We start from the raw sequence: 22,887 nt of genomic DNA, 5'->3' as shown, positions 1-22,887 counted from the left end.
GTGTTCTCTACAGATTCAGCTTCCAGACACCCAGCACAATATAGCTGTTCAAAATTAGTGTGAAATGAATGCACGGATGCTGGATGAATGGAATGGGACTTAAAGGACAATTTCATTAGCAACATCTCTAACAGCATTGCCTTCTCTCCCCCTACCTGATGGACTCTGTGAAGGACCACTTCCGTCCTGTTCTATGTAAACACATATATTGGAATAAAACTTGTACACCCTCGAATGACTATCTCAGCGTGCAGAAATAGAAGAGAGCAAAACAATCCAAGGCCGAATGGAAGCGAGTTAGCTGTTGCACAGCTAACTAAGGGTGCTGCACAGAAGTGCATCGCTCCTCGCCCTCCAGCGAGTGGTAAAAAACAAGTGTGATCCCAGCAACGTTTGGAAACCGCCTGCGCTTGCCCGACCCGCCTCTCCTCCTCGACGGCAGGTGGCGCTGTGGCCCAGCGCGGCCCGACGGTACTTGCGGCGCCGCTCTTTGGGCGGGGTGGGGAGTCGGCCACAGGACCTCCGGCGGGCCCGCGGGCCGCCTCGCTGGCCTGCTCTCCCTCCGCCTCGGACCGCGCTCAGGCCGGCGCCATGGGGAAGCGGGACAATCGGGTGGTAAGTATCCGGCGGAGAGAACAATGAGGCGACGCGGGGCCCGGTGGAAGCAGAGCGGGGTCGCTGGCCCTTCCCGGCGGCCTGAGGGCCGGCGGCTGCGCTCGGACTCGAGCCGGGGATGCGGCCCCACCCCCCGCGGTCCCGGACTCGGGCGCGCCGCGCTCTCGGTTGGCGCCTTCGGCCCTTTCAGCCTTGTTTACTGATCCCCTTTTTTCTCCTCCCCCGCCCCTACCCTGCACTCTGGCGCTGATCCTCAGCTCCCTTTCCTCCTGCGCTCGGGCCAGCAGCGCCCAGTTTTTGCAGCCAAAGGGGCTTGCGGGGTCGCCCTCTCCCCTCCAGTGTGTCAGGCTCGAGCCTGAACTCCAGGGAGGCGCAGGGACTCGCCCCCTCCTCAGACTCGCCCACCACAGCCCCGCACCCCTTCGTGCGCTCTAAGGTGGGATGGAGGCGCGGAACCTTCGGACGTGGCCCCAACTACATCACCCCTCATTCTAGCGGCGGGCGAGCTCCCGTTGGAGCATCAGAATTTAATCTTTTGGGGTTCGTGTCCCTGGCGCCCAGCACGGCCTGGCACCTAGTAGACCCTGCGAAGGAATGAGTGGCGTGAGAACGGTTTACTTTGGGGAGGAAGGCGCAGAGTTGACTATTTCATTTAGTCCCCTAGGATGTGGCGACCTAGAATGAGTTGCTTTTCTTCTCTGACCCTCAGCTTCGTCGTCTGTAAATGGGGATCGTTATTTATCTGCAACCTTAGCTGAGATTGATAGTAGTTCAAACCATAAAAGGCAAAGTAGCCGGGCAAGTGGCTGGCAAGAGAGTTATTACTCTGGTACAAGAGATAAACGAGATACAGAAGTAACTATACTAAATGGGGGGAGGAAAAGGAAATTCTGATAGGGATTGTAAATTCTGAGGGCTTTCACAAGGTACTTTGACAGGCAGCGGTGGGAGGAAGGCATATTGCATGGCCAGTGGGTTGGTTTGGAAAGTCTGGGTTATAAATCAGATTAGATGCACAATAAACATAAGAAATTAGTGATAAGCTTGGGTTGCAATTTTAGGAGTTCTTGGACCTGTCTGATAGTTTTAACCACGGAGCAACAAAGTGTGGGGATGGGGGATGTAGTTTATTACATACTAAATCTAATGAACTAGCTTTTTAATTTTTTTAAGATTTATTTATTTATGCATACAAGAATTGGGGTACAGGCCAGAGGTGTGGGAGGTGAGAGGATTCACCAGAGACAGAGTGGGGAGCAGAACAGGCAAATTGACTGAAATACGCTGCTGAGGGAAGCAGCGGTCGAGTCAGAAGAGGTCTGCTGCGCCATGTGGGTATCTCCCTGGCTGGGGATCAAACTCATGCTGCAGTGGTTGCAGACAGCTTCATAGGTTTCGTCTTAACCCCTTGTGCCACCAGGGAGGCCCTAGCTTTTTAATTTTAATATAACTTTATGGTTTGTGGGGGCAGGTGGCTAAAGGTTTCATGAAATGTTAACTTCCCATTTTTAAAACGTTTTTGTTTTCTGTCGTCTTCATATTCAAAAATGTCTGGGAACCACTGTAGTGACCCTTCATGACAAGATTGAGAAATATTCTTTAACTCCTTTCTTGGCTGGAGGTCAACCTGGTTAATTCTCAGAGTTGAAAAGGTTTCTGCTGTAGTATCCTTAGGTTTGAAATGCTGGGAGTGTTTTGGCTTTTTAGTGCCTTGGACCTTAAATGTTTAGAAATTACAGACCTTCAGTGCATTTTCAGAGAGTCCTGAGATGTTTGTTTTACTGGGAAATGCTGTTGGTTTGCACATCCGTTTAAAGCATTTGAAGTTGTTTTCAAATTAGCTTCATTTACCAGAGCATTTTGAAAATTACAGTTTCATTCCTTGGTATACTGCTGTGCCACAGACTGTTCTGGTAACATTTTGTTTCCACCTGAAAAAAATTTCGGAAATGAAACATTAATTTAAGAGGTAAGAAGACTTTGTCTAATTCATTCTCTTCATTGCATAAAGGAGACAGGACTTGGGTCATTTGATACTTACTTAGTTTGTGCATTTTGAATAAAGAATGCCTCTGAAAATACTGGCATTTCCCCCACCCCCTTATGTTGTTGCTGATACATAGTTTTAAGGATGACAGATTTGTTTTTTGTGAAACTATTAAATTTCCGTTGGAAAAGACATTTTAAAATAGACTTTATTTTTTGGAGTAGTTTTAAGTTCATTTCAAACTTTAACGTTTAGTACAGATAGTTCTCATTCCCTGCTATAGCCCTCATTTTCAACATCAGGCACCAGAGCACTTTTGTTACAAGTGATGGACCTACATTGACACATTCACCCAAAATCCCTTTCCATTATCGTTCATTTTTGGTGGTGTACTTTCTTGAACAGTTTTGTTGTTTTGTTTTGTTTTGTTTTACTGAAGATTTTAATTCGGGATTGTAAATGCTGTATAATTCATGATGGACATCCATTGTGCCCACTGTTTTCTAGAAGTTTCCTTCATATTCTTTTATGTTACTTTGTACTCTTTAAAACAGATGTATTCTCTAGATAAAGATGACTAATAAAAGTAACAAATGAAGTTCTGCACATTTTGTCCTTAGTTTTACTGCATTGCTCTTTTCTACCTTAAGCCAAATTTGCCATTCTGAGTTTCAAAAACAAATGGTTTTGTCTACGGCCATACCACCCTGAACGCGCCCGATCTCGTCTGATCTCGGAAGCTAAGCAGGGTCGGGCCTGGTTAGTACTTGGATGGGAGACAAAAACAAATGGTTTTTTGTCATCCGAACACTTGAAGCAGCTGATTCTAGTTATATATGAATATGAATGTTTGATTTATAACGTTATAGTATTAAAAGCGGTTAATTATAATGAGATGTTTGAAGAAATTGCACCCGTTTCGCTGTTTCAACTAATGATTAATGAACCACCCCCTTAATGTTAGAGGCACTGTTTTTCCACACTGGTGCATAAGAAGTGATAATGCTTTACCTTCATAAATTATTTACTTTCTTTGTTGTTTTAAAAGCCTTTCTGTTGTGCATATTAAAAAGAAGCATTGTTGCTTAATGATCATGAGGCCATACTGACACATTTCTTTTTTCATGGAACCCAGTTCATAAGATGCACTTAAATAAATGTTGCTATTCTAATTGAACTAAATAAGGAGATATTTGGAGTGTACTCAGGCAGACCTAAGACAGTATTTATGGTCAAAAGCTTAACAGTTGAGCTTTATTCATTAACAGCTCATATGATTGTACCATAACTTGTAAATAATAGTTGAAGCATGCTAATATACTATTTACTATTTTGCTTTTTGGTAAGTTATTCCAAAATAAACAGTCAAGTAGTTTGGTATGTATTTTGGGAAAGAAGTTTCAGTCGACATTAAGACACATAAAAATGTTAATGTACTTTTAAGATATGCTAGAAAACTTGAGGACTGTAAAACACAGTAAATACGTGTTGTGAAGCCATCATCCCACGCCGGGTAGGTTCATTGTCAGTTCTCCCGGATAAGAAGAGAATTTGTGGGCCTCCCTGGTGGCGCAGTGGTTGAGCGCTGGGTTGCGAGGCTGCCCGCGGCCTCTGCGGCGCCGGTTCAATCCCCGGCTGCTCCCCGGCCACCGGAGGAGGGTCCCGCATGGTGCGCAGACCTCTCCTGCCACCCGCTGCTCCCCTCAGCAGTGTACTTCGGTCCTTCTGCCTGCTCGGCTCCCCGCTCTGGCTCTGGTGAATTCTCTCACCTTCCCGCGCTTCTGACTGTACCCAGTGCATGTATAAACAAAAAACAAAACAAACAAAACCAGCAAACAAATAAATAAAGCATGCCTCCATAAAAATTAATTAATTAATTAATTAATTAATTAATTAATTAATTAATTTTAAAAAAAAAAAGAAGAGAATTTGTAGTCTCGATTTTGCAGTCCCAGAAGGCTGAGACCGGACTGTTTACATAGGCAGGTAGACAGAGCAATACAGAGATTCCAACTCAGAGAGGCAGAACTCTACTGCCTAGCCCCCTTTACAGTGTAGTGCCCATGGCCACATAACCATTACATTGTTGCAAAGATAAGGACCATTTATTGTTTGCTAAATGTTTAAATGTTGGAAAACATTTCTAGGTATGGGCTCTCTTTTGTGTGGAAGGTGAAAAATACCCTGATTTACTCATTTTCCGTACAATGGGTTAGATATTTTAGAAATTAGAATGAAACATTTCTACTGCACTATTTGTGAATTTTTTTATTTTTTAAAAATATATATTTTTTATTTATACAAGAGCTGGGGTACAGGCCAGAGGCATGGGAGGGTGAGAGGATTCACCGGAGACAGAGTGGGGAACAGGACAGACTGACTGAAATACACTGCTGAGGGGAGCAGCCAGCGCAAAAGGAGAGGTCTGATGTGCCATGTGGGTATCTCCAGGGCCGGGGATCGAATGCATGCTGCAGAGGCTGCATATGGCCTCACAGCGCTGTGCTCAACCCACTGCGCCACCAGGGAGGCCCTGTTTGTGAATTTTTTACGTGAAGACATCTACTCTCTCAATTGGAATGGCAGTATAATTTGTTGGTTGCATTTTTCCCCTTGTTCACTAGTAATGTTATCATAATATTTGTGTACATTTTTTGTTTTCCTTTTCTAAAGGTAATAAGTTAGTTAAATTTTTTTATTCATATGCAAAATGATAATGAACATGTCCTGTTTATAGTGGGTTGTCAGAAAAGTCATGGCTCATATTTGCATAGAAAACAGGAAAAATACATCATGGCTTTTCTAACAACCCAGTTTTTTGGTACACGTGTCTAAAATTTTATAGCTGCTTATTAAAATGGTTTTTGTTGTTGTTTGCTTGACAACTTGTTTTTTTATTTCCACTTAAGAAATCCTGGAGATCTTTCAATATCAGTAACTGTGTATTTCCTTTTAATGGCTGTATAGTAACTTAATTTTGAACACCCTTGTATATATTTGTACTCTTTGGAAAGAAACATTTTAATCTTCAAACATTTTATCATTACATACTGCTAAAATTATCGTGTGATACCAGAGAAATGAGGTGATAGATATTACACTGCTGTTTCCAAAATGAGCTTAGCTTGCACACGGTACTTATAATTACTTAGTTATTAGGATTGTCAGTGTCATCAGTTGAGCTGACAGTGAACCCATTGGTTTTCACCTTTCCATACTAACTGTTTGGCATTCTCAGCAAAGGCAGTCAAATGAAATATTTAAGGGCAGATGATAAAAAATCAGAATCTCTGTCTTTAAATTTGCGCATAATATCCACATATAGCCCTGATTGTCTAAACATCTCTAACAGTAAGGGGCTCTGGCATTCATTTCTGCCTTTAAGAAAATGATATTAAAGGCTTAACTTTTTCATCCCAAGTAATTTGGCAGTGTCCAATTACATGTAATAATTCTTGAACATGTTGATTATCGTGGTTTTATATTGTATACTCTACCAGAAAAATCTGAAGTATATAAATTGTGCTTATTATGAAGGTGGGAATGTTGGATTTTTAACAGATTTCCTTAAATGAAATATAACGAATACATTGTCTACTTTTGCTTCTTTTGGAATGTTAAGTGTTCAGATTAAGAATTTAAAACCAATCCTATAAATGTCATTTTCAATCCAAAAAAGTAAGATTTTTGTAAAGTGTTGTTTTCCTTGAATTCAGTTTGGAAAAATCATTTTAAGGATCAAGAAATTGAGACTAAATTAAAGACCACAGTTTAGGGCCTCCCCTGGTGGCGCAGGCGGTTGAGCGCTATGCTGTGAAGCTGTCCACAGCCTCTGCAGTGCCGGTTTGCTCCCAGCCGGCCAGCGAGGGTCCCACATGGCGCAGCAGACCTCTCCTGTGTCACCTGCTGCTCCCCTCAGCAGTGTATTTCATCAGTCTGCCTGTTCTGTTCCCCACTCTGTCTGTTCTGTTCCCCACTCTGTCTCTGGTGAATCCTCTCAACCTCCTGCGCATATCTGGCCTATACCCCAGTTCTTGCATAAATAAATAAATAAATCTTTTTTTAAAAAGGCAGGAATAAACTGTATTCTTAAAAAAATAAAAAAATAAAGACCACAGTTTATTTGTAGCAAAGTGAATTTTAATAAAAGAACTAGACACTCTTTGCTAGACACTATCATTAACAAAGAAACCTATTTATTTTGTCTCAATATTTTTGTGGGAAAATGACTCTTAAAATGTTTCTGCTATAATAAGGGATCAGGAAAAAGACTAATTATAATAAAGTAAAAATCAAAATCAACAAGCAGCTATAAACCAGACACACTGGGGGGAGAGGGGGAAAGGGAGTAGGATCAAAACAGGGGTGGGTGGAATTGTACTATAAACAAGATGAAAATGCATACATTGTACACAAATGAAAAATGATGTAAAAATATATAAAATAAAAATTAAAAATAGGAACCTGATTTAACATTTTGCAGATTTTTTTTATTGTACTATTAAAGCCATTTTTAAGTTTATAGTTTAGAGACATTAAGTATATTTGTAAAGTTGTGTAGCTGTCACAACTATGCATTTTCAGAACTTTTCCATCATCTCACACAAAAAAACTAATGAAATAGTAACTCCCACTTGCCTTTTCCTGGTAACTTCTGTTTACTTTCTGTCTTTATGAATTTGCTTATTGTGGGTACCTCATATAGAGGGAATTATATATTCCTTTTGTGTTTGGCTTATTTCACTTAGCATGTTTTGGAATTTAATTCCTTTCTATACCCTACATCCAAAAAGGGGCTGATATCCAAGATCTACAAAGAACTCATGCAACTCAACAAAAAAGAAAACAACCCAATCAAAAAATCAGCATAACAGCCAAACAGATACTTTCCCAAAGAAGACATACAGATGGCCAACAAGCACATGAAAAAATGCTCATCATCCCTTATCCTCACAAAAATGCAATCAGAACCACCATGAGATACCACCTCACACCTGTGAGTATGGCCCATATCAAAAAGACAAGTGCCCATATCAGAAATAACAAGTGCTGATGAGCATATGGAGGAAAAAATAACCCTCTTACACCGTTGGTAGTAATATGGACTGATCCAGTTGCCATAAAAGAACAGTATGAAAAATTCTCAAAATGTTAAAAATATGACCACGCAATTCTTCTCTTAGATATCTACCTGAAGAATGCAAAAACACTAGTTCAAAGCAATATATGCATTCCCATGTTCATCACAGCACTATATATATATATATATATACTCTCACACACACACACCCTCAGAATACTACTAAGCCACCAGAAAAGATAAACTCTTGTCATTTGCAACAACATGGATGGACCCAGAGGAGATTATGCTAAGCAAAATAAAACAGGAGGTGAAAGACAAATACCAAATAGCATCACTTAGTATAGAGAAAGCAAGCAAAGGGTTGGGTAGCCAAACTAACAACAAACGTTAGAAATCTGACTATAAAACTGAGGCTGTCAGGGCCTCCCTGGTGGTGCAGGGGGTTAAGCACCGCACTGTGAAGCAATCTGCAGCCTCTGCAGTACAAGTTCGATCCCCAGCCAGGGACAAACCCACATGGTGCAGCAGACCTCTCCTGTCTCACCTGCTGCTCCCCTCAGCAGTCTATTTCAGTCAATCTGCCTGTTCTGTTCCCCACTCTGTCTCTGGTGGATCTTCTCACCCCCCGCATCTCTGGCCTGTACCCCAGCTCTTGTATGCATAAATAAATAAGTCTTTAAAAAAAACAAAAACAAAACTGAGGCTGTCCGAGTGAGAGGGATATAGGAAGGGCGCACAATGGAATATTGGAGATGGACCATGAGTGCTTTAGTGGGTGTGGTGTACTTACAATTCCCGAAGAGGAAAATACTATACCTCTAAAATACAATCATGTAATCCATTGTTACCTTAAAAAAAATAAATCCTGGGCCTCCCCGGTGGCGCAGCAGTTGAGCGCTGGGTTGCGAAGCTGCCTGCAGCCTCTGCAGTGCCGGTTCGATCCCCGGCAGCTCCACGGCCACCGGAGGAGGGTCCCACATGGCGCGCAGACCTCTCCTGCCGCCCGCTGCTCCCCCCAGCAGTGTACTTCGGTCCTTCTGCCTGCTCTGCTCCCCGCTCTGGCTCTGGTGAATTCTCTCACCCTCCCGCGCTTCTGACTGTACCCAGTGCATGTATAAACAAACAAATAAATAAATAAACAAACATACTTCTATTTAAAAAAAAAAAATCCTTTCTAAAACTGAATAATATTCCATTGTATGTATATACCACATTTTGTTTTCCATTCATCTGTAAATGGACTTCTGATTTGTTTCCACCTTTTGGGCTATTGTAAATAATGCTGCTTTGCACCTGGGGTGTTCAAGTATCTGCTTGGCTCCCTGCTTTCTGTTCTTTTCAGTTATCATATGATCCAACAATTCTACTTACTATTTTTTGAGGAACCACCAAACTTTATACAACAACTGCACCATTTTATATTTCTGTCAGCAATGCATAAGGGTTCTACTTTCTCCATGTCCTTGACAATGCTTGTTATTTTCTGGTTTTGATAATGGCCATACTAATGTGTGTGAGGTGGCATCTCATTATAGTTTTGTTTTGCATTTCCCTGGTTACTAGTGAGTCCCTTATCAGACATGATTTGCAACTATTTTCTCTCTTCCTGTGAATTGTCTTTTCACGCTTAGTGTCCTTTAATGCACAGACAGTTCTAATATTGATGAGGTTCTCCGCTTTCCTTTGTTGATTGGGCACAATTAATTTTTTATTTCAATTTGCAAATAAAATTGTTGTCAGTATTGGCACTGTATTTCCTAAGATAGAAGATAAAATAAAATAACTGGTGTATGTAGAATTAGGTTTTCTTTAATTTCTTTCAAATTCGGTTTCTTTAGTTACCAGTGAGTACAGTGTTACCACCTAAGTGCTATAATGTCCTCTTGTAGTAACTTAGAGATATCATTGTTATTTTCCTTAAATCTCTGGTAGAAACACATTTTTTATGAAATAGTAATTATTTGCCTTCCAAATTTGTGAGATTTAATAGTATTAAGTTTATTTTCTGTAATGAAAAAATTGGTTAGTCACATTGCTCAGGCTTAATTGGGCATACTAAACATTTGTAATGATGATCGGTTAATGAGTAGTGAACTTTTGCATTTTTAATGGCTATTTTAATGGAGTTAATTTTTGTTTTTTCCTCAAGGCGTATATGAACCCAATTGCAATGGCCAGATCAAGGGGTCCAATCCAGTCTTCAGGGCCAACAATCCAAGATTATCTGAATCGACCAAGACCTACCTGGTATTTTAAAATAATTTACCTATTTATAAGGTTTTCCACAAACTTTTAAAGATTATTTTCACAACTTTTATTGATCACCATGTAGTTGCCATATATATCCTTTTTTAAAGTAATACTTGACATGTACTTTCATTTGAATATGTGAAACACATGCATGAGTTTGTCAAACATTTTAGAGCCCATTGTCCAGTATAGCCAAAGTACCAATAGCCCTTTTATATCAGTATTTTTCTTAAAAGATAACCTTAATCTTCCTGTGTTCTAAGCCATTTAAATTGATAGGTTTGAGGGCCTCCCTGGTGGTGCAGCAGGTTGAGCGCCTGTGAAGCTGTCCGCAGCCTCTGCATCATGGGTTCGTTTCCCAGCTGGCCAGGGAGAGTCCCACATGGTACGGCAGATCTCTCCTGTCTGTCCTGCTGCTCCCCTCAGCAGTGTGTTTGGTCCTTCTGCCTGTTCTGTTCCCCGCTCTGTCTCTGGTGAATTCTCTCACCCTCCTATGCCTCTGACTATACCCCAGTTCTTGTATAGATAAATAAATCTTAAAAAAAAATAAATTTCCACCCTTTTAAAAAATAAATAAATAAATTGATAGGTTTGAATAATCTCACCCTTCATTGAGGTATAGCTAGGTGATAGGAAGGATAGTATTCGTTCTTATTTCTAATTTCATCTAGATAACATTAGGTTTTGCATAGAATGGTGTGGATAGCTTAGTAGATTTTCCCACTGTAAAAAATTTTTTTTAAGATTTATTTATGCATACAAGAACTGGGTGTAGGCCAGAAGTGTGGGGGGTGAGAGGGTTCACCAGAGACAGAATGGGGAACAGAACAGGCAGAACTACTGAAATACATTGCTGAGGGGAGCAGCAGGCGAGACAGGAGGTCTGCTACACCATATGGGTCAGCTCCCTTGCCGGGGATTGAACTCATGTTGCAGCAGCTGGCAGTAGTTGATAACGCTGTGTCCTTAATCCCTGCACCACCAGGGAGGCCCACCCACTGTAAAATTTTTGTTTTAAATTGTTTTGGGGGTAGGGGATCTACTCAGGTTGAGTAACTCTGATCTTTTGTAAATAAAGCATCATTCCACAGACCTTATGTATTTTTAGACTGTCTTCCCCATTATTAAATACCATACTCCTATGGTAACATATGACAAGCTCAGAATTATTAGCTTCAGAATCCTCCTTAAGTACCCCTGAAAGCTGGGCCACTGTGATCGGGAGTCATGTTTATATAAAACAGGAAATCCTTTCTTTGAATTAAACAGGAAGTAAGCCATCTCACCACCTTAGAGTGTCCATGGGTGCTGTTGAAGCATGCCAGAAAATAAATTATCCCAAAACAAAGTATATTTTTTTCTTTAATATTGGAAGAAAGAAATAAACTTGAAAGGAGAAGTACTCAAATGAGTAAATTTACGTGTGTATCAAAGGTCCCCAAGACATTTCTCAGATTGGGTAATTCAGTAGGACTCACAGATGGTTTGTCGTTATGGGTAAATTTTATTACAGTGAGAGGATACCACCCACAGTTGGCAGAGGAAAAAAGTACATGGGTTGAACACTAAGAGAAACCAGGCACAGGCTTCCAAGGCTTCCTTTCCATGAATATACACAGGAGGCACTTGATTTCCTTAGCTCCAAATTGTGATAACACACAAGATAATATGTATCAGTTGGAGGAGTTCATTAGAGACTCAGTACCCAGGGATTTTATTGTGGATTGGTCAGCCTCTGCCTATCAGGTGTCAAAATTCTGAACTCCCAGGAGGAAGGTTGTTATGCATAAACTGTGGAGTTTGTACAGCTGTTAGCCACAGTGAGCCCATATCTCAGGGAATAAATGGTAAGGGCCCTCCTGAAAAAGGTCCCAGACACCAGCCAGGACTAACCCTGTAAGCATGCCTTTCTAGGAATAAACAGGTGTGTTCTTTCATTTATAACACTTGAGATACATAATAAAATAGAGTACAGGTTTTACTAAAATATAGTAATTTAGTCAAATAGACCTTAGCTCACCCTAACAGTGAAACTATGAACTCTGTGACATTAGGCAGATTTCTTGCCTTCTCTAGACTTTACGTTGATTAAAAAAAGAAGAAATCCCAGGGCCTCCCCTGGTGGCGCAGTGGTTGAGCACTGGGCTGCAGAGGCCGGTTCGATCCCCGGCCCCTGGCGAGGGTCCCACATGGCACGCAGATCACTCCTGCTGTGCCCGCTGCTCCCCTCAGCAGTGTGTTTCGTCAGTCTGCCTGTTCTGGCCCCTGCTCTGGCTCTGGTGAATTCTCTCACCCTCCCGCGCTCCTGACTGTACCCAGTGCTTGTATAAATAAATAAATAAATCCTAGGAAAAAAGAAGAAGAAGAAATCCCAGCCAACATTGAAAGAAATTATGTTATTCGAGGACCTGGTTTTATTATGTGTTGTTTCTCTTTAAAGTTGCAGGTTCTAAAACCCATAAACATTAAGTGAGAACTTAACGGTACTACATTTTTCCGTAGGGTAGTTGTGAACATAAAAGGAAAATGTAATTAAAACATTGTTGTAAAGTGCTCGATCGCTTAGGTATGTTAGCTCTTACAATCCTTGTTTATAAGAGGAAATTTTAATGTTACCTGATAGGCTTTATTATGGTAATTGATTTATAACAATGTGAACAAAGAAATTTGAAATGTATCAATATTGGAATGGGGAAGTTTATTAGGATATTAAGAAAAATGGTGACATTCTTGCTTCTGAGCATCCATCTGTAATTTGAATTGCTTGAAAACTTATTTATACATTCTGTTTTTTAAGGGAAGAAGTGAAAGAGCAACTAGAAAAGAAAAAGAAAGGATCCAAAGCATTGGCTGAATTTGAAGAAAAAATGAATGAGGTTTGTTGTAAGGGCAGGACTGGATACAGTGCAGGTTTTCTGATCCCATGCAGACCGGGTAAAGGAGGAGTCAGAGTCCTCAGTAGTTTTGCAGGTTTTTTATTTGGGGTTCACCAGGCATATGGCAGGCAGGGGTGCTGGCTGGGGGGCTGGGAGGCTGGGAGGCTGGCAGGCCTCCCAGCCCCCAGCAAGTCTTCACTCTATCTGGGCTCTCTGGCGTTCTCTGCTTCTGCTTCGGCTTCTCCTTCAGGTTCTGCTGCTGCTGGCTGGGGCTGCTTCTGCTGCTGCTGGCGTCCCCCCGTGACGCAGCCCTTAAAAGCGCAGTCTTAACTCAGCTGAATCCCATCTACCTATGCCCACACCCTATTCCAGGTGCCCGCCATCAGGCATGCATTCAGGACAAGGATCCATCATCTATCCTGATGGCGGAAGGGCAGAAAAGCCTGACATTTTCTTTACCCTACATTTGTAAACAATACCAATTAAAAATATATATATATTTTTTTTTTCTTATAATGAGAAAAATGAAATCATTTTTAAATAAACCAAGAGTTTGGGCATAGTTTTTATTTTAAGGGGACTCTGAATTTTAGAAGCGGTTTTGTTATGTTGAATACAGGATTATATGTAAATGTATGATGTAGGGGAGATTAATCATCTTTTAGTAATTTAAAACTTAACGTTAAATGTCAGGTATTTCCCCTTCTCTCCCCCAACCCTGATATCCTCCTCATACCCTGGGACTTCTGTGGTGTTATTTGCTGTTTTCATTACAGACATATATGCAGTATTTCAGCTGTCGTATAGAGCAGTTCCATCTTTTTTGTCTGGAAAGAGAATCTAACCATCTTTTTTAAAATGAAAAATGTTTCTCAACCTCAGTAATAAAATCTACTGCTCTCACAGTACAATGAAGAACTCCCACCTCTTAGTGTCCTCTTTGAAAGGAGCTAGTAGAAGCTCCTTTAGTGATAGATTAAAGAATTCTGGCACCTGGACTATCTTTTGACTGTAATTAGAGGGTGAGAAGGATGGGAGGTAAAAGAGGATGTGGTTTAGTGGCACGCTCTTTATTAGATGTATAGAAGGAGATAGCCTCTAATGATGTTTATAACTTTCTTTGCAGAACTGGAAGAAAGAGCTAGAAAAACACAGGGAGAAATTATTAAGTGGAAGTGAGAGCTCATCCAAAAAAAGACAGGTAATACAGCTTTTAGTTTAGTGCTGTTCTTAATTTCTTGGGTTTTTATAATAATGCTGTGTACTGTTACTAGATACAATTGAAAATTAATCAAGTTATTTAGATTTGTACTTTAATTTGTTTGCTTTCAGAGAAAGAAAAGAGAAAAGAAGAAATCTGGTAGGGTGAGCAAAAGTTTTCCATTTTTCTACATGTTACAATTAGGAGAATTTAAGAATAAAGAATCATTTTCTACAGAAAATGTAAGAGTAATTTATTTAACCTCTGTGTTGACTCTAGATGAGTCAAGGTCTCTATACCCGTGGGTAGTTTGGGGGCCAGGGAGTGTTTGATTACTGGTAAGTTAGAAAGGTACCAACGTGTTAACCTAGTATCTCTACTAATAATTATTAAGGAGGGAAAGTTGGCTAATCTGTCCTTGTTTTGTTGGGCCTTTTTTTGGGGGGGGGGGGTGGAGGTAAAGAGATATCACATTTGGCATTTTAATGTATAAGTTTTATGAATATGGCATTTATTTCTCAGGCATTAGATTGGTTTCTTTAAGTATTGAGAGACTTAGTAAAAGAAAAAAATTCCTGAATCTCACAAGCTTTAATTTTTTTGTGCTTGGTCAAGTATTCATCTTCTTCATCAAGCTCTGATTCTTCCAGCAGTTCTTCAGATTCTGAAGATGAGGTAAGGTTTGCCTGTAAGGATTTAAGAACTAATGAAACCCATTGTGAACTATATTAGCAATGTTTATTTTAGGCTTTATTAATTATACATAACAGAGCACTGATAAGAATAAATAACTAGGCGTTTAAATATTGGTATATATCTTAGATTCCTAAATTTATCTTGTTAATTTAAAAATACCAGTATAAGAAATGAATTTAAAAAATCTAAAATGCTATTTAACTAGATGCTAGGGATTACATGTCACTCAAATCGCTTTTTTTTTTTTTTTAATACAGGGAAGTAATACAAGTCTCATTACTAAGTAAAACATTTAGAAACTGATTTTTTGTTATGTTTTGTTCATTAATAAAGGTTTTTTTAATAAAATGTCAGTTATATCTTTTGAAGCAGAAGTCAAATGTTTCAAAATTGTTCTATGTAGGATAAGAAACAAGGAAAAAGAAAAAAGAAAAAGAAGAACCGTTCACATAAATCTTCTGAAAGCTCCATGTCAGAAACTGAATCAGACAGTAAGGTAAAGTTAATACATTAACATTTGGATAGTGAAGAAATTTAATTAAGATTTTCTTTTTGCTTATCTTAAATTGGTCTCAATTTAGAAGTACAGGGGTGTTTTTTTCGTATTTTGATGTTCTCTGCTACTTCAATAATATATGTAATGTCTTACATATGATATTTTCTGAATACTTTCACATCTGTGTCTCCTTATCTTAGCATTTCCTTGACAACTTTATGATAAATGTGACAGACTTCAGGGGGAAATTTTTTACTTAAATTCATACAACTGGTACTAGAACTGGAAGTTGAATCTGTATCCTCTAATAACTGGACCACTGGCTTTTTTTTTTTTAGTATACAATATACCTAAATCTTTTCTGTACTGTCTAGAACTGTTAGACATAATTGGCTCTCAAATATTGGTCATAAGGGCTTCCCCGGTGGCGCAGCGGTTAAGTGCTGGGTTGCGAAGCTGCCCACAGCCTCTGCAGCACCGGTTCGATCCCCGGCTGCTCCCCGGCCACCGGAGGAGGGTCCCACATGGCGCGCAGACCTCTCCTGCCGCCCGCTGCCCCCCTCAGCAGTGTACTTCGGTCCTTCTGCCTGCTCTGCTCCCTGCTCTGGCTCTGGTGAATTCTCTCACCCTCCCGCGCTTCTGACTGTACCCAGTGCATGTATAAACAAACAAACAAACAAATAAATAAATAAATAAATAAAACATGCCTCTATTTAAAAAAAAAAAATATATATATATATATATATATATATATTGGTCATAAGAAATACTAAGGGTTGTAAAAAAAAAAAAATGTAGATTCCTGGGCCGCATTTCTAGACTCTGATTTAGTAAGTCTAATTAGGCTCAGAAATCTACATTTGTAACAGATGTCCTCTGTAATTCTGATACAGGAGTGTCTATGGACTACAATTTGGCAAACACTGTCCTAGGTTCCCAGGAGAATAAAGCAGCTGTCTGGTTATGTGACAGATATCCACTAGCCCCTGGTGAGAGCTTCTGACAAAATGGCTGGCATTTAGAAAGTGCTCAGTAAATGTTGGTTTTTTCTTTTGTCTTTTAAAGCCGAAGAGCCAGTCTAATTATATTAATAGCTGACATTCATTGAATGCCTGTGTGTTAGGCACTCTTCTAAAGCATTTGACATGATAACTGGATCATCTGAACATTTGAAATAACTGTCCTACTTTATTGATATGAAAGGTTTAAGGAGATTGTTAGCTAGAACTAAGGGATACAACAGCAGAAATTCTTGCCTCACCTCTTTATAATGAGAGTGGGGAAACAGATTGGAAGATGGCTTAGTACAGTGTAATTACAACTCTAGCATATGATCTCTCCTCCAGGCAAAAAAAAAAAGACAATGGCATAGGTTTTCTTTTCCCAATTGAATAAATGTGACATAAAAAATTATGTATATTTAAAGTATGCAGCGTGTTACTTTAATGTTTATGTATTATGATTGTCATGGTATTTATCATATTATGTATTAAACAATATCTGTCACTTTAGTCGTACTGCAGATGAATGGAAAGGCCTCCTTTCCTTATCAGCACATTTATATACACTTCTATGTTTTAAGAATAAAATTTTGGTATTGAATTAAACTTAGAGAACAAATCATCTTTTTGGTATTTTTGTCCGTATAGTGTTAAAACTTTTATATTTAAAAGTGAATTACATATTTTTGTTGTTTAGGATACTTTAAAAAGGAAAAAGAAGTCAAAGGATGCAACCGAGAAAGAAAAGGTAATTACAGTTTTATATTACCTTAAGATAGTCTGTCATATAATGCTACATTTATTTCAAGAAATTAACGGTTTACTTTTTTTTGTTGTTGCTTTTATGGTATTTCATGTAGATTTTAGGAAATTGTTACAGGATTCTTTTTTTGAAGGTCAATGGTCAGAAGAATATTCCTCCGGAGAAGTTTGAGTTTCTATAAATTAATGCATTAAATTAAATCTCAGATTAAAAACTCAAAATAGTAGAGGGTAAGCATTTCCTTTGTTTCAAATCATTTTAATTAAGGGCCCTTTTAATTAAGGGACTTCTTTTTCAAATTGAATATACCTCGGGTAAATTTGAAAAATATTTTTACTGTGGATGTTTTATCTCAATTTATAATTAATGCAAAATTTAGCCCATCTACATTTCATATTTACACTGAAAAAAAGCCTTTTCTAATAACTAAAAATGAAGAAAAGCCTAAAAAAAAGTTGCTAATGAAAGAAAGCTACAGGTGACTGTTGCTGTATTTTTTCAGGTTTTTTAATAGCATTTTTAAAAATTGAGGTGAAACTTGACATACTGTTAATCACCTTAAAATTAAAAATGGATATTATTTAGTGTATGTACAGTGTTATATAAGGAGCTTCTCTCTGGTTTTAGTACTTTTTCATCACCCCATTAAAAACAACCAGAATCCATTAAGTAATCAATTTCTGTTTTCCCTACCTTCCAACCCCCACCCCCTGGTAATCTCTGTGTCTATGGATTTACTTAATCTGAGTATATCCTATAAAAACAATCCTACGATATGTCACCTTTCATGTCAAGCTTTCAGTTAGTATAATATTTTCTGAGATTCATTCAAACTGTAGCATGAATCAGTGCTTTGTTTTTATGGATGAATAATACTTCATTGCATGTGTATACCAGTTTGTTTATCCATTCTTCCGTTGGTCATTTGAGCTGTATCTCCCTTTTTTGGTTAATACAAATAATGATGCATGTACAAGTTTCTGTGTGTACATGTTTTCATTTCTCTGATTTATAGCCAGTAGTGGTTTTATATCAATTTGAAAATAAAGATAATCCATTAAGACACTAAGAAACCGTAGTTGACCAAAGAGTATTAATTCCAAAAAATTCAAAGATAGGGCCTCCCCGGTGGCGCAGCAGTTGAGCTCTGGGTTGCGAAGCTGTCCGCAGCCTCTGCAGCGCCGGTTTAATCCCCAGCTGCTCCCCGGCCACTGGAGGAGGGTTCCACATGGCGTGCAGACCTCTCCTGCCACCCGCTGCTCCCCTCAGCAGTGTACTTCAATCTGCCTGCTCTGCTCCCCGCTCTGGCTCTGGTGAATTCTCTCACCCTCCCGCACTTCTGACTGTACTCAGTGCTTGTATAAATAAATAAAAATAAATCTTTAAAATAAATAAATAAATAAAAATTCAAAGATATAAGAAATTTATTAATATAATATTCCATGTTAACTGGGATCATAGAATTAATAGTTGTGAAAGGGGGGTGATGTAATTCAGCATTAATTCCTGATTTCCAGTGTCATTGTAGAATAATTATTTTCATATTTTAAAAAGAATGTGTGAAACTTAAAACTGGTAATGTATAAACATGAAATAGTAAAAGAACTGCACTGTGATTTTAAAGAACTTCAAAATCAGGTACAAAGTAATGAAGACATATGTAATGTAAACAAATAATACAAAAAACAAATACCTATATATTACCGGTTACTAAAATTAAGGAATGTATTACGTTTTTGTCATTCTTGCTTCAGGTTTTATTTAAAACAAACAAAAAACTGGATATACTTTCCTTAGAGGCAGTTGTTTGTGAAATTAGTATGCATCCTTCCATCCACATTTATACTCTTATACATGAGTATACATTTATAAATAGCATAATGTATTCTGTATATACTCTCAAGTTTGTTTCTTTTGCTTTTAGAATTCCATTTTATTAATTTGCCACAATTTATTTCTCCATTCTCCTGTTTGTGGACATCTAGATTGTTTTCATTTTTCAGTAATGCAAACAAAACTGCAGTAGCTGTTTCTTATTTTTTCTGTTTTCTACAAGTTACTATTAATTTTCCGAAGTATACCTAGGACTATAATATCTAGGTGTTAGGATATCATACATTTAACCTGTCTACATTTTGCTTACCAAAGTGCTTATTATTGATTTGCATTCATGCTAATTGTATTTGACAGTACCCTTGTTCGACAAACATACTTGTCAACACTGAGACTTCTTTGCCAATTTAATGTTTAGATAGTTGAGCCTCTTCATCTGCTTTTTAGCCATTCAGATTTCATTATCTGTGAATTGCCTGTTCATATTATTTGCCAATTTTTCTGTTTTTGATCTTGTTAATTCATAAGTTAAATATTTTGGATACAACTCTTCATGAACATGACTAACATCTTTCGGTCTATGACATCTCTTAATCTTCTTAGGGTATCTGTTATAATCACATAAAAGTTGTCATTTTAAGTCGTATATACCAATCTTTGTTGCTAACCCCAATTTAAAAATTATTATGAAAGTTAATGCAGTATCCAATTAGAAAATATAATGGAAGAAAATAACCCATTTATAATCATAACAAAGAATGCATAGAAAACTCTTTAAAAAGTGAACTGGACTTATTTGAAAATGATACAAATCAGTTCAGAGATACAGAGGATTTAATAAATGTTCCTAGTTATGACTTGTCCTGCTATATGTTAAGACATTTTTTTTTTTCAGTGTTCTGATTAGAATAATGCGGTATAGCACAGCACTAGGGGGAAAAAAAACAATGGAACAGTGCAAAGTTCAAGTAACATTTTGTAAATACTTGTAAAATTTAATATATGATGAAAGTGGGTTTGGGGGACAAAATATCTAGCCATTTGGAAAATATAAAACAGTATTCCTTAAGGCCAGGTCCAGATAGTTAAAGTTGCAAATGTATGAAAATTCAACTTAAGAAAGACAATGGTGAATATAATATTGGGGTTGGAAGGGCATAGGCCTTAAAACTCAGAAATTTTTGACCACAGAATAATAAGTGACTAAAAGAAAAACCATGAACAGTGTTTTAATATAATGAATAGACTAAGAAAATCTAGGAACACAAAAGACAGAAACCTAGTGATTTTTAATAATTAAGGAAAAGATTACTTCACATGTACAGAAAAATTGGTAAAATGTATGTTTAGGCAATTATAGAAGAAAATATGAACTGTATTTTGATAATCTGAGATTGGTAAAATGGGAAAAGAGCCTGATAAAGAGGCTTCTGGTAAAGTGATCCATAAATGAGTAAAATAAAGAAACAGTTTTGGGGGGCGGTGGGAAAGTGAAAAAATCACGGGGGTGAAGGCTACTTTGGCCTTTGATTTAGTCATTATTAATTAGATAAAGATTCTGCACTTACATATCCTTCACTCTATTTCAACTTTGTTTTTAATAGCAAAGAACCCATATGCCTGCCCTCCAGAAGGAGATGGGTTAAGTAAATTGTGGCATATACTTTCAATGAATGTCAAAGGCGACCATAAATGACGATGTAGTTGGCATGGAAAGATACTATTGGGTGAGAAGAGCGGGTTCCAAACAGCAAGTATTTATGTAAAATTGTAAATATACACACAGAGAGATGTTTCCAGAATCTTAACAATGTTTAATCCCTTATGGTGGGATTTGGGTGAATTTTCTTACAATAAACATTTATCATATTTACCACAGTAATGAAGCTATTTGAAGAAACAAAATTAATCGCCTGTAATGTAACACACAGATCATCTCTGCTAGTTATTTTCTACATTTTTTTAATATCTTCAAAATCTTTTTTCTGTCTAAGATTAGGTGGTGAGCACTTTTTTTTCATTATGTGATTTTGTTGTTTTTGTTGTCATGAACTACTTTAGACATACCAAAGAAAAGATAGAATATTAAAAAATGACAACTTTGATAAGTCTTAACTTTTTGCCACACTTGGTTCAGATGTTTTTGAAATTTTTTCTTAAAACATTTCTGAAGTATTCTTTCAATTTTAACTCCCTTCTTCCCTGGTTGTACATTTTCCTGTTAAAAATACTTGTAAATGAAAAAATTTTAAATAATTTAGCACTTCTAATGCACTAAAAGAACTAGTATATAGAGATCCTTTTAGAGCATCACAAATAAACTACCCATGGGGCCTCCCTGGTGGCGCAAGGTGTTAAGAAGCTACCTGTGAGGCCTCCCTGGTGGTGCAAGGGGTTAAGCACAGCACTGTGAAGTAATCCACAGCCTCTGCAGCAGGACTTCAATCGCTGGCCGGCCAGAGAGCAACCCACATGGCATAGCAGACCTCTCCTGCCTCACCCACTGCTCCCCTCAGCAGTGTATTTCATTCAGTCTGCCTGTTCTGTTCCCCACTCTGTCTCTGGCGAATCCTCTCATCCCCCCGCACCTCTGGCCTGTACCCCAGTGCGTAAATAAATCTTTAAAAAAAAAAAAAAGACGCAACCTATGAAGCTATCCGTAACCACTGCAGCACGAGTTCGATCCCCAGCCTGCCAGGGAGCAACCCCATGGCACAGCAGACCTCCTGACTCACCCACTGCTCCCCTCAGCAGTGTATTTCAGTCGGTCTGCTTGTTCTGTTTCCCACTCTGTCTCTGGTGAATCCTCTCACACACACCCCCCCACACCTCTGGCCTGTACCCCAGCTCTTGTATACATAAATGAATAAATAAATCTTAAAAAAAAAATAAACTACCCATTGATTTTCTTTTTTGCAGCACTAAACCTGTCTGTTCCAACCCTGGGTAATAAGAATACAAGAGACCCAGATCTTGTATCATCTGTTCATTTCTTTTGATTCTTTAAAGGGAGGCTATTAGCATCTAAATAGATATGCAGGGCCTCCCTGGTGACTCAAGGGGTTAAGAACTGCTCTGTGAAGCAATCCACAGCCTCTGCAGCTCCAGTTCAATCCCCGGCCATCCAGGGAGCAACCCACATGGCGAGGCAGACCCCTCTTGTCTCGCCTGCTGTTCCCCTCAGCAGTGTATTTCAGTCTGCCTGTTTCCCACTCTGTCTCTGGTGAATCCTCTCATGCCCCACATCTCTGGCCTGTACCCCAGTTCTTGTATGCATAAATAAATAAATCTCTAAAAAATAAATAGATATGCAGTTGCTTTTCACATTGTTTAATAAAAGCACTACTTTATTGGAATTAAAGACTGAATCCTGGTAAATGCCAGCAATTTTAGACATTTCTAAAATGAAAATGGGTAATTCTTGTGGTAATTGAAAGAACTGTTAAATAGAACTTAGAAACATAAAATTTGTGTGCATAGTATTGTATCTTTTGAGTTGATATATGTGTATTCCCCTCCCCACAGGATGTTAAAGGACTCAGCAAAAAAAGAAAGATGTATCCCGAAGATAAACCTTTGTCATCTGAGTCCTTGTCAGAATCAGATTATATTGAGGAGGTGAGTATAATATTAAAATAGCTTTCTATACTTCAGAATGTTGAGTTACTTGATTTTGAATATGATTTAGTAAAAAATACTTCATAGGTACTTGATTTATTCATTGTTCTAGTATTATGTATTATAAAAAATAAATGGAAGTTCCACTTCACAGTAAGTTTTGCATTTTTCCAGAAGATAATCATGTTTCTACATAGCTTTCCAATCCGAGATATTATCACTTCACGGGCCTCCCCTGGTGACGCACAGTTGAGCGCTGGGTTGCGAGGCTGCCTGCAGCCTCTGCAGTGCCAGTTCGATCCCCGGCCACCAGCGAGGGTCCCACAAAAAAAAATATATATATATTTTTTATATCCTACCATTTGACTACATCAGAGATGTTATATAATATATTATGTTGAAACCTAGTATTCTTTTGGCTTTTTTTTTTTTTTTTTTTTTGAAGTTACTATTTAGGGAATAGAAAGG

General features: G+C 38.4%; 1 protein-coding gene across 1 annotated transcript in view; it reads left to right on the top strand.

The window, feature by feature from the left end:
• Positions 1-557: 557 nt before the first annotated feature.
• The window catches only part of FAM133B (family with sequence similarity 133 member B), a gene marked incomplete at its 3' end in the record, with an annotated part of 31,733 nt that continues 9,403 nt past the window's right edge, over positions 558-22,887 (top strand). The window contains exons 1-9 of the mRNA XM_084229667.1: positions 558-615; positions 9,835-9,932; positions 12,733-12,811; positions 13,938-14,012; positions 14,144-14,176; positions 14,628-14,687; positions 15,112-15,204; positions 16,903-16,953; positions 22,327-22,419. Coding sequence (XP_084085793.1) covers positions 592-615; positions 9,835-9,932; positions 12,733-12,811; positions 13,938-14,012; positions 14,144-14,176; positions 14,628-14,687; positions 15,112-15,204; positions 16,903-16,953; positions 22,327-22,419 — 606 coding nt within the window. The 5' untranslated portion in view covers positions 558-591. The remainder of the gene's footprint in view (positions 616-9,834; positions 9,933-12,732; positions 12,812-13,937; positions 14,013-14,143; positions 14,177-14,627; positions 14,688-15,111; positions 15,205-16,902; positions 16,954-22,326; positions 22,420-22,887) is intronic.

Source organism: Talpa europaea (genome assembly GCF_964194135.1).
Source record: "Talpa europaea genome assembly, chromosome: 3".
NCBI classification, from domain to species: Eukaryota; Metazoa; Chordata; class Mammalia; order Eulipotyphla; family Talpidae; genus Talpa; species Talpa europaea.
Note: the sequence above shows the minus strand (reverse complement) of the source record. Positions and strands in the feature narration are given on the sequence as shown.